General features: G+C 34.5%; 2 protein-coding genes across 3 annotated transcripts; one reads left to right on the forward strand and one right to left on the reverse strand.

Annotated features, from left to right (window-relative positions):
- Positions 1 to 222: 222 nt before the first annotated feature.
- Positions 223 to 12,839, forward strand: LOC145631434 (calmodulin-binding transcription activator 5-like). Of its 2 annotated transcripts, none has more exons than XM_081683503.1 (14): positions 223 to 376; positions 545 to 671; positions 2,383 to 2,508; positions 2,960 to 3,075; positions 3,696 to 3,784; positions 3,923 to 3,968; positions 6,177 to 6,315; positions 6,430 to 6,549; positions 6,637 to 6,695; positions 7,122 to 7,556; positions 9,715 to 10,409; positions 11,126 to 11,672; positions 12,076 to 12,384; positions 12,464 to 12,839. In XM_081683503.1, the coding sequence occupies exons 2-14, from the start codon at positions 608 to 610 to the stop codon at positions 12,512 to 12,514; spliced, it is 2,796 nt and encodes a 931-aa protein (XP_081539629.1). In that variant the 5' UTR covers positions 223 to 376; positions 545 to 607; the 3' UTR covers positions 12,515 to 12,839. The 2 variants fall into 2 exon arrangements, with proteins under 2 accessions (XP_081539629.1, XP_081539630.1); XM_081683504.1 differs by having other exon boundaries at positions 6,183 to 6,315.
- A 542-nt stretch (positions 12,840 to 13,381) lies between these two features.
- Positions 13,382 to 14,711, reverse strand: LOC145629981 (small COPII coat GTPase SAR1A-like). The gene is made up of 3 exons (XM_081682222.1): positions 14,511 to 14,711; positions 14,281 to 14,412; positions 13,382 to 13,702 (listed from the first exon to the last, which is right to left on the reverse strand). The coding sequence occupies exons 1-3, from the start codon at positions 14,637 to 14,639 to the stop codon at positions 13,382 to 13,384; spliced, it is 582 nt and encodes a 193-aa protein (XP_081538348.1). The 5' UTR covers positions 14,640 to 14,711.
- Between the last annotated feature and the right edge of the window lie 1,040 nt (positions 14,712 to 15,751).

Here is a 15,751-nt window from a genome sequence, read left to right on the forward strand (position 1 = left end):
TCATTCCTATTATCCTATATATATTTGAGTTGAATGTGACATTTATGTTTTTATTTAAAATTTTATGTCTGATTTGTTACATTGTGTATATAAAAGCTCTAGGCATCAATTACTCGAATAAGCCATGACAATGTACGCGTACATATTTATTATTTCCAAAACTCATAACATAAAAACGGAAAGAGGTAAGAAATGACTAAATGAGTCAATGACCCAGTTCATTTAAGAGCACAATCCCTATTTTTGGTCAGCATTGTTGAGACTTGGCGTTATAAACCCTTTAAAATCAACCTGTCTAAAAAAACCCCTGTAAAATCCTTATTATTTCTTATTGCTGTCTTGAATTTTCTAATTGCTGGTAACAAATCAAAATCAAGTACGAATTTCTTTGTCCTAATCTTTTTTAGTAGAGCAATTATATTTTTCATCTTTTTTTAATTGCGTTTGATTGGCCTTCTTATTTAATTCTTCAATTATATAATATATGCTTTTTTATTGTACAAATTATTTGATTATTTCTGCTGAAATTGGCAATTGTTTTCAGTTGGGTGTTAATGATTCTGCAAATTATCATCTGGGTATAAGCTGATAAGGCTCAATTATCATCATGGAGAGCGGTTTTAATGGCGGACTTGCGGGATTTGATATTCATGGGTTTCGCACCATGGAAGGTACTGTAATAGATTAATTTTTTGATCGATTTCTTTGCTGCTTTCAAGATGATGTCATTTTTTTTATTTAATTTTATAATTTTTTGTTTTATTATATTGCTATAAATTTTTGAAAGTTTTGATTTCTGTTATTTTCCCTCTTTCTTTCTTTCTGTTTGTTTTTTTCTTTATTTATTTATTTTAATTATAAGGTTAAATTGATTTGAATATATAATTAATTTTGGTGTGATCATTTACTGTATTTGCGTATATTGCTGAAGATTATATTGGGCTGGTTTCGGAATATTGTAGTTTTTTTTGCTACTGGTGTTTTGCAAGGAGACTGTAGTGTTATTTTTACCTTTGAATTTGCTGTACTTGATCACTTGATGTAGAATGTGAAACTCGGCCCAAGTTCGGATTGGTTTGAGTTATGTAGAGTTGGGAATTCGGCTTAAGTAGATGTGTAGATTGAGGCCAGTATCATAATTGTATAAATTTGAATCCCGGGGGTAGGGAGTGGGGGGGTGGGGTTGCCTGGATGTTGGTTGAATGGTCAATGCAATGATGCTTGTGTCTTTTAAGTGCTGAGTGTCGACTTATGGAAGAATAGTTACAAACAAGCATGGTAGTTATAGCTTTCTTCCTAGAGGTAGGGATGATTAGTAGGTGATCAACTTGCATTTGTAGTGTTAATCAGTTGTTACTACCAATAGAGCGTCTGCTTGTCTTTTCAGCCAGTGCCATTGATTACAACTGATTTAGGGCCTAATTTCAGGAATAGGTAAGATAAAGGTTACCCTGATAGGTTGAGATAAGTTCAAGTAAGAAAACTTAAGTTCTGATAAGTAAAAATCCAGTGAATCGAATGCTTCCTTAAGGATTCATTGGATATGGTTTTCACACTCTTTGTTTTGAAGGTCTGAACCAACTTATCTTTTACTTGGGCTTTTTGTTGGAATCTGGATGTCTGATGAAACGTTTTTACTCACAAATCATCTCCTTACCCAAAACCCATTGAGCTTGAAGGGTGTAGATGTATTCCTAACTTGTATCTAGACATTTTAAATTTAGTTATCTTTGTAAGAATACTGACTGCACTCCTGCTATTGAAATGTATTGAGTTTTATAGGTTACTATATGTGATACTACAATATTTGCAGGAACTTTATCAAAAATTAAACTTGTGGTTGGAGGTCCATGCCACCCACACAATAAACGGCTCTATAAATTTTTGCTATCTTATCTTTGGTCTACTGTGATGGTAGTCTATAGTCTATAGCTATTGTACCATGCATGTTTGAATGTCATGCACAAAGTTGACTCTTTGCACTTATGTCAAGTATGGAAGAACCCAGCAGAAAAGGTTTAATGTGATTGCATAGGTGAAGTAACAGAATTTTAGTCCTGAGGCTCGTTCAAAGGACAAAACATATGATTTACTGTTAGATATGCTTGATGTGATGGACCCATATTCTGATTCATGGGCATGAACAAATGCTTTTGGTTATTTAATTAGTTTGTATAGGTATCTGCTGCTGCTTTTTGATTAGTCGTTCTTCTCTTGTAATTTTTGTGATTTTGTTCAGGCAATGTTTTCTCAAAGCTTATCTCTCCCCTTCAATTGTAGATTTGTAGTGGGCCCATGGCAGTAATTAATAATTATGATCTTTGAAGTACTTTTTCTGGTATAAGGTTTTGAAGTTCGTCTCATCTTTTTTTTTGTTGACAGATTTGGACATCCCAAACATAATGAAGGAAGCCAAGAGCAGGTGGCTCCGTCCCAATGAGATCCATGCTATACTGTTTAACTATGCTTATTTTACCATCCATGTCAAACCAGTGAACTTACCAAGAGGTAACTATCTTCTCTAGTAAGTTTTTTATGTGAACGGAGTCTGATTCTGGACCTGCGAAAAGTGATTGAGATTCAATTAGCAACTATTAAACATTTGTGGCTTGAGCCAATTTTGGTACTTGTTTGGAAATTGGCTTATGTGCCACTTTACACCAGTTTACAGATGCCCGCCTATGATAGGCTGGTAAGCTGGTTACATTAGCTTGAATATATATTGTTAGCAGTTAATATAGTTGCTGTTAATGATATTAATAGCTGCCGCATGTCTGAGAAATTATAATGTTGTGTATTACAGTTTTGTTGACTTTATCGTGATTATATTGTAAATTTGTAATTATATGGTGTTGCAACTGTCTATGTAGATTGTATACAACCCTATGTTTATCTTATTTTTACGGTTTTACCTCATTGAATGTATTCTTAAATTTATCATTTTGAACAATTTTCACAGGGGGCACGATTGTGTTATTTGATCGTAAAAAGCTACGGAATTTCCGGAAAGATGGTCACAATTGGAAGAAGAAAAAAGATGGAAAAACTGTTAAAGAAGCTCATGAGCACCTCAAAGTGAGAAACTGAGAACTTTAACTATTGGAATTATAGTCTTGAATAAAGTCCTGAAATTATCTATTGATATTCCCCTTCCCTTTGTCATGGTTCAAGCTTCATTCTCCTGGAATTTTTTGAACTTCAGTACTCTTCTGTGCATGGATTTTATCTCAGCTTACTTTGATGATACTTTCTTAACAAATTAGTGTTCAAAGTTTGAAAATGTAGTAGTGGTTGTCAAAATCTTTTTGGTGTGTGTTAACATTCATTTGCATATCAGTTGACGGGTTTGCCCTTCTCTTAATGTGACTGTGCCCACTATTTATTATGTTTCCAGCTTCCTCTTGCTTCAGGAATCTGGAGCTTTTGCTCCCCCCCCCCCCCCCCCCAAATTTACAATCTAGCTATCTTCTGATGTTGGAGATAATTTTTTGTCTGATGTTCAACTATAAACGTAAAAAAGAGTTTTGTGGCTGTAATTTAATGCTTAATTGTAAGAAAATTACGTAGCCATGTCAATTTGTGGGTTAATTCTCAGTGCTTTGTTTTTCATTGTTCCATACAGATTTAAATCTGTTTTGTTTTGCTGAATTTTCCATTTGATGTCTTCTTTCCTCACATTTCCCTCCTTTTTCCAGGTCGGTACTGAAGAAAAAATACATGTGTACTATGCTCATGGTGAAGATAACCCAAACTTTGTCCGCAGGTGTTACTGGTTGCTTGATAAGTATGTATGTTTGAAACCATTCAGTTTATTGGTTCACAAATTGAAATTTTGTAGTAATCAAACTAGCATACACCTTTTGTTTTCTTGTGTCTAAATATCTTCAGATAGGATTGATTGCTATTTTCATTGTTGTTCCAGGTCTTTGGAACATATAGTGCTTGTTCATTACCGTGAAACTCAAGAGGTTAGCTTCTTGGCTTATTAATCAATGACTTGAGAATAGATCTGTACTTTTTCTGGAATTTAGCTTTCCGTAAAGGCTCAAGGGTATCCTGACTTGATTTCTAGAAGAGTTGGGAATAGAATTGAGGGTATAAGAGGCTAATCTAATGCTAGAGAGCTAGTTTTGAAAAAATGTGGATGGTGGTTGGAGAAGACGGGTTTCTATATTTAGGATGAATTGTTGGCAATTCCTCTTTCATATTCTAAGAAATGAGTTTAGTCAGTAATTTTTGCTGCCTTTTGTGATTCTTTATAATTGCAAACTGGGTTTTCATTGCAACAACCTCAATTGACCAGTACATTGTGCTATTTCTGTTTCGAAAACATTTTGACCTTTCCCCGTTTCTTTGCATGGAAAGAAACAAAATCCTGCATTTTAGCATCATATTGTAAATGCATACACAAATAGTGATTAACAATTGCATATATAACAGTGACAAACCCTAACATTGTTGTGAATGACACAGAGTAAGAAACTAGCCTAAGGGGAAGGGTAGTTTAGGCAATGCATAATTAATTGTTAGATAAGAGGTAGCTCAAGCTACATAAAGAGGGAGTTAAACTATATACAGAGGGGTTTAGGGAAAGAACGTATGATGAAAATAATGAGAGTGTTAATTTACTTGTTTAATTTTGATTAGTTTAAAATAGAGTAGCTACTCTAAAGCTGGAACTGTAAACACCGTTGTTGGTGTCTTAATTGCACCAACATTTTCATCATCCATCAAACTTACCCAAATTTAATTCTTCTGCCTCAATTCTATTAACACTCCTGGAAGACAAAACTATGAAACATATTGGCAGTTTACTCAATCTCGCCTGGCCAATGTGGCAACTTATACAGGGTGAGTTTATGATTTGAGTATACATTGTACTTTTTATATAGGGTGACATTCCTGTGAGCCTTCAATGTAAGTTTTTAAGATTGAAGTGTCAATTTTCAAGTATTCTATGTCTGTCTCACAAGTGTCATTTATTATTTTATTTTATTTTTTAATTTTTACATCAATTTTTCAAGTATCATTTCTCACAATGCCAGTTTTTGAGATTGAATGTCATTTTCAAGTAATTTCTCTGTTTATGAGTCCTGCTTTTCAAATTGCAAGTGTTCTATGTGAATTACTCCTTCCATTTTTTTCTAAAAAAAGCTAGAGTTGAGATTGCACGGAGTTTTTAGGGGTTTAATAAAATAAGATGTTAATGGGTAGATAAAATTATTATTTTATTGAAAAGTAAAGTGGTGTGAGAAGGAGTGGAGACCATTGGAGAAGTGAGAAATGATAAAGTAAGAAAGAGTGAGGACATTAGTGGGTAAAGATATATTATTAAGTTGTAAGAGATTTCCAAAAGAAGAAGTGCAGCTTTTTTTAAAAAAGGGACGAAAATAGCAAGTGTAGCTTAAAAAAAAAAACGGAGGGAGTATCAATTTTTCATTATCAAAACTCCAAAGCCAGCTTTTTAAATTTGAGTGTCAGCTTTTAAATATATTGTCAGTTTTACAAGGTTTTTGTCAGTTTTACGATTGTCCTCTTCTAAGTATTCTGTCTCAGTTTTATATGCAGTTTTTCATCTTTTTCTTTATTGCATGTTTTAGTGTTGGCTCTTAACCGATTAACACCACAATGATGGTGTATTTTGTGGTGCGGATTCAAGGAGAGGGTCACACAAGAACCTAAGTCTGAGTGGATATGTACATGTATGTCTTGCTAGTTGCTACTAGTTTGCGTAATCTTATAGATATGCCGTCTTTTGGTTTTGGGCATCCACTTGGGCACTACATTTTTTAAGATATTGATTTTTTTTTTCCTCTTGTAGATAATCAATCTTTTTTTAGGTAAGGTCAAATTTTGGGTTTCAATTAGACCACTGCTCAAGTGCCTGATGGGGGGTGTGGATATAAGGGTTCAGGCTTATTTGTATTTTTTTTACTACCTCTGATTTTTCTTAGTTGCAACTTTGGAATATTTTATTTCTCTCAAATAATACCCCAAAGTTGCAACAAAAAAAAATCAGAGGTAGTATTATAAACGGAAGTGCTTTCTGTGATCTCCACTGGGATTTTGTTGTTGTTCTGAATTCAAAAGCCTTACTTTGAAGCTGTGGTGTTTTATATTCTATATTTTATTTTATTTTATTTTTGTATAAATTTTGTAATTTTTTTTATAATCAGTTACAGGTTTCTCCAATCACACCTACAAATTCAAGTTTCCGTTCGGACTTATCTGACTATTCGGCTTCTCCACTTATGTCAAGGGGAAATGACTGCATGGTTGATCAAGTAAATTACCCAGCCATGAAAGCATGCACAGGTAGTTGTTTGAAAATGTAAAATTATATATCAGATGTTGCCTAACCCCCTGGCCCCTTCTTTCTCCTCTTGAAGTATTGTGGGCTTCTAACTTTCTCTGTGGAATGTCAATCAGATCTTGGTGATGGTATCAATGTGAACCATCATGAAATGAGACTGCATGAAATCAACACACTTGATTGGGATGAGCTTTTATTGCTGAGTGATCCCACCGAAGCAACTTTAACCACTAAAGGTAACTATGATGCTCTTCACATAACAGTGCCAATAGACTGCATCAAATTTCTTTCTCATTTCCTTTATTTTGCAACTTTTCAAGCAGAACAGACTCCATACCTTCATCAAGACAACCAACCTGCCGCATTTACATCAGAAAATAATGTAAGTAGGTGATCTGAGGCTAAGTTTATGAGAATAAAAAGTTCCTCTTTCCTGTATTATTTGTTATCTAACAGCTTCTATGCCTCTCAATTCTCAACCATAAAAGTAGTTCGTTCACAATAGATGCTACTAGTTTCATGTTCCATCACCTCATCTCAGTAAAGGCTGTCCTTACTCCTTTCCTTGATATCATACCTTTAAAATAAAAGTAGGAAGCCTGTAGGAGCTCTTAGTTAATACTGCTAGGATTAATACGATTACATTATTACATTAATCAATTAGATCTACTGACGGTAAGATGCAAGTGTGTTCTAATTGTTACTCTAAAGAAATTATAGGTATAAATATAAGATTTATTGAATGCAGTTGATTGTAGTTATTTGATTTAAGCTTTCAGGGATAACTTGATTTCTTTTGCATTTGCAGGGTAGCATTTTGTCCACTGGAAACCCTCATCTTGATATGCTGACTTCTGGAAATTCTATGAACCCTGTTGCAGGGACAAGTCCTGCACAATTCAGTAATGTGGGTGACATGTATCTTTCCTTGATGGGGGTCCAAAAAGATCCAAAGGTGGAAGGAAAAATCTATGATATGGGGACTGTAGGTGCAGGGAATTTATCAAACAAAATGGCAAAAGATGGTTTGCAAAGTCAAGACAGCTTTGGAAGGTGGATGAATGAAATTATAGTCGACTCGCCTGAGTCAGTGGATGATCCTTCATTTGAATCTTCTGGAGCAACTAGTCATGGATCTCTTGTGTCTTCAGGAGCAGTAAATCATGAAGGACCTGTCCCAGCACAGATCTTCTGTATAACTGATATCTCACCAACATGGACATTTTCAACTGAAGGAGCAAAGGTTAGTATTAACTTGCAAGTGTAACTATGTTACTCATGGCATAACGGCCATTTCATTTATCAGGTCATTTTGTGTTAAATGGGCAGTCACTAATTTGGATTTGTAGAAGTAAGAAGAAGAAAATTTGGGGAAAATTGATTGTAATTTGGTGAGATAAAATCATCAAATAGGGTTTACAGTCCCTGTCTTAGGACCAGTTAGACATTCCCAATTACAAACTAAAAAAAAATGTGAACTTCTCAATAATTTTCCGCTTTGTTTCCTCTCAACGATCTCCTCAATGTATAAGCATTTATTAATTTCCTTCCCATCCTCACCTCTAACAATTTCACCGCCTTGCTCCCCAAGCTATTCTTATCCAACAAATATTGTCATACTACATGTGGTTAAAGGCAGAGCTGTCTAGCGTTAATGTTTTAAAAAATTTAGCTGCCTAATTTTTAGTTAGATTCTTAAATTATAAGAGACTATCTTTTTTCCCATGCGTCTGTGTCTGTTTAGTCTAATTCTGAAATGAATATGCTCGGTGAAACTTATTTTTAGGACTTAAAATCTATAAGCTTGAGGATAAGAAATTTTTGACCTAATTTCACTTTTGAACTGCACTTGATCTGATCACTATATGGGGCCCGAATGTTAGATTTAGTTTCATGTGATAAATTACGAAGGAAGACTATGAACTCATAGCTGAGAGCTGTAACATTTAGTGTAGTGTGTTGATGCTGAATTGTTTGTCTTTGCAAACCAGTTATCTGGTTCAGAATAGTGTGAGAATTATGAAATGCTTGAGGTTTACATAGTCAAAATATGCATGCATGCATCCTAGTTCTACAGTTGACCATATAGTCCATATCACAATGCATACATTTATTCCATCTAAATAAAGCAACTCTAGACACAAAATACTGCATGTAAAGGAATTTGATTGTTTGGCTTGGCATGATTTTATATAACACGAACATAATATCTGTGAGCACAACATTACTTTTTTAAAGCTATCATATGGACTGTGGAGTGCATAGGCACCAAATTTGAGGTAAATGCAAACAAATTTCCCAATTAAAATGCGACTCTGGAGGTTTATATATCCTTTGATAAAGATCTAATGTTGATATTGTCTCTTTGCTATTTGTTTGGACGAAGATCTACTGTTGATACTGTCTTTGCTATTTGTTGGAGAACTCTCCATGGATGCACAGCACACACATCTAGCTGCTTTGGTGAATCAATATTGAACAGTGAACTATTACTGTCCTCACTGCTCTTTGTTAACCTTAAGATTTTTTTTCCATTTAGAACTTGTTTATTATTCTCTCAGTCCTTTTAATGATTAACCCATTGAGAGTTCTGTTTTTGCTAAGCATGTGGGTACCTTTTATCTTTTTATTTCTTTAATTAAGGGGTAAAGTTGTGAGAAAGTGTGATATCCCTTTTTCTAAGCATTACGTAGGCCGAAGAGAAAAGGTGAGAAAAATTGAAGTTTCCTACCATTTCAAAACTGAAGACTTCATTTTTTTTTTCACCCTTCTAAATTCCATCAACTAAATCTTGTTCATTGTAATTTGGAACGGTACTAGGATATGTGGCAATTGAAGCATAATTTCAAGAAGTTATTGCATAGAGAATAGAACTGCAAAGTACAAAATTGAGAAGCATATGCTTGAACGCAAGAGAAATTAGATAAAATTTGAATTTTGATTGAGAACCTGGGGCTGTAATATCTAGGTCTGAGTTTCTAAATCGCTGACAAAGAGCTAGGATTTCTGTTTAGATGCATTTTGTCCCATAATCTCAAAATAGAAGGTTCCAATTTTAGAGAAAGTTAAGAGTGATCTACCAAAAAAAAATACAGCACGTTTTTGGTCAAATGGGACTCATGGGAGTAGCGAAGGAAATGGCAATTATTAAGGGATGGGAGTAGTTGTTAGCAATTTAGATGGCCTCTCTTATAAAGGCTGTTATAAAGGTTACTTGGGTTCTGCTGATAAACAGATTGGGACTATCTAAGTGGCACGAGAAATAGGATGAATTATCAGGACTTGCAATTGTGTAGTTCAACATGAAATCATCAATTCTTTAATTTAACATGTTACTGTTTCCTAATTTGGTCATTTGTGAACCTTCATTTATTTATTCATCTATTTATTTATTGTTGCAGATATTAGTTGTTGGATTCTTTCACCAAGAATACCGACACTTAGCAAAGTCAATTGTATATTGTGTGTGTGGTGACACATGTGTTCCTGCTGAAATTATTCAAGTTGGAGTGTTTCGCTGTATGGTTTCGCCCCAGAGTCCTGGATCCGTGAACTTTTACTTGAGCATTGACTGTAGCACACCCATAAGTCAAGTGCTTACTTTTGAGTTCCGTCCTCCAGCAATTACTAATCAAGCTGTTAGAGAGGATAATTCTCAGTGGGATATGTTCCAGATACAGATGAGACTTGCATTTTTGCTTTTTACCACATCAAGGAGCCTTGACATTCTATCTAGCAAAGTGTCACAGAGTGCTTTAAAAGAAGGGAAAAATTTTGCTCTCAAATACTCAAATGTTGCTGATAGCTGGGCTTATTTTGCAAAACTAATACAAAGTGGTAAGATCACATTGGAACGAGCTAAAGACAATTTGTTTGAACTCTCTATTAAGAGCAGGCTTAAGGAGTGGTTGTTGGAAAGAGTAGTTGATGGCAGTAAAATCTCTGAACGTGATGATGAAGGTCAAGGAGTTCTGCATTTGTGTGCTATCCTTGGTTATACATGGGCAATTTATTTATTTTCCTACAGCGGCCTATCATTGGACTTCAGGGATAAGTTTGGATGGACTGCTCTTCATTGGGCTGCATATTACGGGAGGTATGTCAAAGTCAAACCATCTTTATTGCATTGCTGACTATGTATTGATTGTTCATCAGCTTATTGCATCCAATCATACATTATTATGGCTTGTTAGTACTAGGTAATAACTTAAGGTGAATATGAAGTTTGTTTGTATTTTTATCATTTATCTCTGGAGAGTGTCTAAGTATTGGCTCTCCATCAGCAAACATTTGGGCTTGTGGTAATGAAATTGAATGAAGCACAGAAAAGTCTCACAAATCAAGATTTACTACCCTTAAATTTCCTTGGACATTTCATTTAAGTTACTACCATGTGAATAGAACAGTTATTTAAATAAGAGTAACTGATTTTCCTGGTCTTTAGGATAGCACATTTTAAAATCTTTGTTCAGGCTTTTTTTTCTCTATTTTGCATAAATATTTGTTAACCTCAAGTTTATTATAGATCAAAGACTATGGATCCCTTCTGAAGGTTAATGTAAGTATGCAACCTAAATCAAACTGTAGTATGTATAAATAAATTTGCCTGGTCTTAGGATAACTATGCAGTGTTATGATGTACTTGCATTGTAGTATAATACTTATTGAGCAATATTTGTGAAATTTTCTGAAAAGGGAAGTGGTGCAATAATTAAAAAATGGAGGAAGTATAAATTAACAAGACAACTCATTCAATGATTTTGAAGTATGGCTGTTCATTTTTGATGATTGGCTCCAAGATTTGCTTTACAGGGAGAATATGGTTGCTGTCCTTCTCTCTGCTGGAGCAAAGCCAAACTTGGTTACTGATCCAACTTCTGATAACCCTGGTGGGTGCACAGCTGCTGATGTTGCATTTAAGCAGGGTTTTGAGGGCTTAGCTGCTTATCTTTCTGAAAAGGCTTTGATTCAGCAATTTGAAGATATGAAGGTTGCAGGAAATGTTGGTGGCTCTCTTGAAACCCACACTTATGAGACTGCGAATCCCAGCAACATAACTGAAGAGGATCTCTATCTGAAGGATACCTTGGCAGCTTATCGTACAGCAGCTGATGCTGCTGCACGCATACAAGTTGCTTTTAGGGAGAATGCACTCAAGCAAAAGACGAAAACTGTTGAATTCTTAAACCCAGAGACTGAAGCACAATATATTGTTGCAGCAATGAAGATACAGCATGCTTTCAGAAACTATGAGTTACGGAAGCAGATGGCTGCTGCTGCTCGCATACAACATAGATTCCGGACATGGAAATTTCGTAGAGAATTTCTCAATATGCGACGAAAAGCTATCAAAATTCAGGTAAATGCTAGATTTTGATGCTCATGCTGTCATACTGATTAAAGTATTAGCTGCTCCTCCGTGGTTGTGTCATCACTTGTATTTTTTTTGTACATAAAATTTAGGAATACCTTTGACCTTATATATGTTGAGTAGGATCCAAGACCATCCTTCTTGAAGGTTTTCATATGCTTCAATTATTTGATGTGATGCAGTACATGTGATAGTGAGATCCTTATATCTTGTTGATTTCCCTCAATATTCTGAGATACTTTATAGCAGGGAACTTTCTGATCATCAGTCAATGTGTCTGATCCTCACTGCCAGTGTCTGAGTCTGTAGCACACCTTATATGCATAATTGCTCTGATTTATTATCATATTATTGTTCAAATGAGATAGCTCTGATCTTGTCCTTAATTCAGGCTGCATATAGGGGCTTCCAAGTGCGCCGCCAATACCGAAAATTTATATGGTCTGTTGGGATTCTTGAGAAAGCAATACTGAGATGGCGACTGAGGAGGAAAGGTCTCCGTGGTGTTAAGGTTGAAATTGAGGAGCCTGTTGATGATCAGAGGCGAGATAGTGACACAGAGGAAGACTTCTATCGAGCTAGCAGGAAACAAGCTGAGGAGCGTGTTGAAAAAGCTGTAGTCCGTGTACAATCTATGTTCCGTTCAAAGCAGGCACAGCAAGAATATCGAAGGATGAAATTAGCTCATACACAAGCACAGGTGCATAGAATTTTAACATCCTTTCTAAATCCTAATGGTATTTACTAATAAAAGGCTAAGCAAATTTCATTCTCTGCAGCTTCACTTCGAAGATTCAGGCAATCCTAATGGCTATATGACCGATATATAGTCAGCTGCACGTTAGAATTTTTTCGTGGGAGCGTATTATGGTTATATGGGGAAAGTGATGCTGTTTCAGCTCTGTACATGTCTTGTAAAGGTGTAGATATGTAGAATTGGTCAGTTTGCCCCGCACATAGTACTACCCTTCGAGTCAGGGGTTCATGCAAGCCTCTGAGAATTGCCCTTTCTTTTCTTTTTTTGGAGGGAGGTGTACTTTTATCATATAAGATTACTGTTGGAGGACAAAATACTGATTCACCTTCAGCTGTAAAAACTTTAGGTTATCTGTGTTGCATAAATCTAATTAGGACATAATTTTGGTTCTCTATCAATATACTGCTCACTCATCCAATCTTTATACGTAGTACTTGTTTTCGCAGTCGTAATATATCACAAGAGTTAACCTAATGATAAGAAGTCCATGGGAAATTTTTCTCAAGAATTTATTTCAAGTAAAAAAGAAACAAAATTGAATCTTCTTCTAGTATTTAGGATTCGGACCCAATATGCTTCTAAACGTTGGGGCGTTATTGTTACTTGTACTAATTTTAGTAATTAGATTTTAAATAACAAAAATACGTTTAACACTTTAGGCACATATTATTTGTACTTTTAACGTTTTTAGCACCAATCTGTCAAATAATTTAACGGCAATTAATAAGACACGTTAGAGGATGCATAAAATAAATTAAGAGTAATGAGATTGTTATATTAGGTAGAGTTCAATATTGTACTTCCTCCGTTTATATAGATTAATATGTATGAAATAAAAAAAAAAGTATGAGTACTTTATAAGTACATGTTACAAATTAGAAAACCTTTCTCAACAAGAATCAACCTAACTAGTCTTTCTCGACGATAAAAAGAAAATGAATTAGAGGTATTGAGTGAGCCACTTAAAACCCTCTCCATACCCCATCTTACGAACAACACTACACATGAAAACCTCCAACGGACGTACATTGCTATCATCCTCAATGTAAACTCTACCCTTACCCGTCGTGCAGTTCATCAGATCCAACTCGTAAATCAAGTCACTCTCCGAGGCGGCCTTTAAGAGGTCGATCTTGTTGCCTAGGATGAGGAACGGGACCTTATATAGTGTTTCTTCGGTAAGAAGTGCATTGAGCTCCATCTTAGACTCCGTGAACCTCTCTCTGTCACTAGCATCAACTAGGTAGATAACAGCGTCCACCTACATTGCACACAACACATACTTAAATTCGAGGATTCGAGGTATATGTAACACATGTAGAATGCAACTTTAAGACTTATATAAGCAGGTACATTAACATTATATGTTGTAAATAATTGTGATAATATATCATAGAATCATTAGGAAACTAAGGCAAGACACCATAAAATTAGTAGGGCAACATCTTTATAGTGTTAGTTGCTTCTTTATATCTCACTCGACAAAATTACCATCAAGCTAGAACTACAAAGCGTGAGTGCTTTTACTACGTATTCTTGTAATGTTGTAACACACTTAAAAGTACAACCACAAGATTTACTCCCTCCATCCGAAAATAATATTTAACACAAAAACTTTTGGTTGTTAGTTTGTGATATCACAAGAATTTATAAGCCCTCCTAATGTATTATTATTGAACTTTCAAAGATGATCCTGTCAATAAAAAGTGTGAAAGAATAGTATTTATAAATCAAGATTGTTTTCTAGGAAAATCATGTCATATCCTTAATTATGCACAAAGTGTATATAATAAAGGGTTCAAACGTGAGTTAAACATAGATACGTAGTGATATCAATACCTGAGTATAATAATCCTTCCAAATTCGACGAGCAATTTTATGGCCACCTAAATCAAAAGCCTTAAAATTAACTCTTCCAATACTCAATTCTTCCGATGTAGGTTGTTGTGTTGGTTGATGTTGCACCAATCTCTGCACCCACAAACCAAATTAAGATTAATTATCACAAACCCATGTAAATTAATCAATTAATTATCACAAAAAACACAAGAATAATTAAATTTAAGAACCTCGTCTTTCAACATTTGAAGCAAAGTAGTCTTGCCAGCATTATCAAGGCCCAAAAACAAGATTTTAGCTTCTTTTTGCCATATTCCTAGTGTTGCTAATATATCATAGAACCAATCTACTAGAAACATTTTTCTTCAACTAATTCGATTGAAAAATCAATCAAAAACTAAGAAATTTAATATGATTAATAAAATTGTAGACGAAAATATAAGAGAAAGAGTTTATGTTTAATAGAAAAAAAAGGATTAACGGAGGAAAATATATAGAGGAGGACTAGAGTAGAATCCTAGTCCTAGTATAATTTGGAAAAGGAAACTTTTATTGTGCTTATGTGGCGTTTTTTCATTGGATTATATCCGTCAATTAGTTGTCAATGGGCCATTAATCAATTTAGAAAGACAAGAATATTTGAATTAGTCATGTAAATAAAGTTAAGTACTTTCCATAATAAATTAAGATAGGGTTAATGAATTCCTAAAAAAAAAATCAAATAAAGTTCATCTAATTTATAAATAAAATAAGTTTGACTTGGTAATAAAGTCAAATTATACTCCAATTAACCCTTTTTGTTTTTAAGAGTAGAGTTGTAGAATCATATTTTGAACTATAAATTACTCCATAAATTTTGCTTAGTTTTATGTTTGTTAATTATAATTAATATCGATAAATATTACTCTGTAATTACTAATATATAAAATGTTGAGATATTAAAAATATATGTTGAGATGAATTAAAAAGATTCTACATAATTATTTCTTAAATATATAAAACACTAAAATTAATCCAAATAAAGTGTGTGTTGAGTGCAAAAGTTACAATAAAATTTAATAGCCATAAAGAAATAAAGATGTACAACTTGTCTTATCTACTCCGTAATATCTTCAAAATAAATTATTAGGGGGTGAACCCTCATAACCTGTTAATTGCTCATACCACTCATTATATCACAATCTAGAATAGTGTTCTTGGATCCATGCCTTTTGCAAGCGTTGTACACCAAAGTTGGCAACTTGTCACAGCTGAGCTGCAGCTTCTCCCCACTTCACACACCTGACGCACTCCTGCAAGGCTGCAACACACAGCAGCCACTCCAGACTCTAATTACTGCTCCTCCAAACCAGCACCGTCCAGCGCATAAGCATCAGTATCACCCTTACCAACCCACAGTTAGTTCTGCTTATAAAACACAGGAAAAGTTCTCTTTGATCTTTTTTTTGCTTATATATTAAATGTGTGTGAA

The sequence above is a fragment of the Chenopodium album genome, chromosome 5 (genome assembly GCF_948465745.1).
Source record: "Chenopodium album chromosome 5, dcCheAlbu1.1, whole genome shotgun sequence".
Classification (NCBI taxonomy): Eukaryota; Viridiplantae; Streptophyta; class Magnoliopsida; order Caryophyllales; family Amaranthaceae; genus Chenopodium; species Chenopodium album.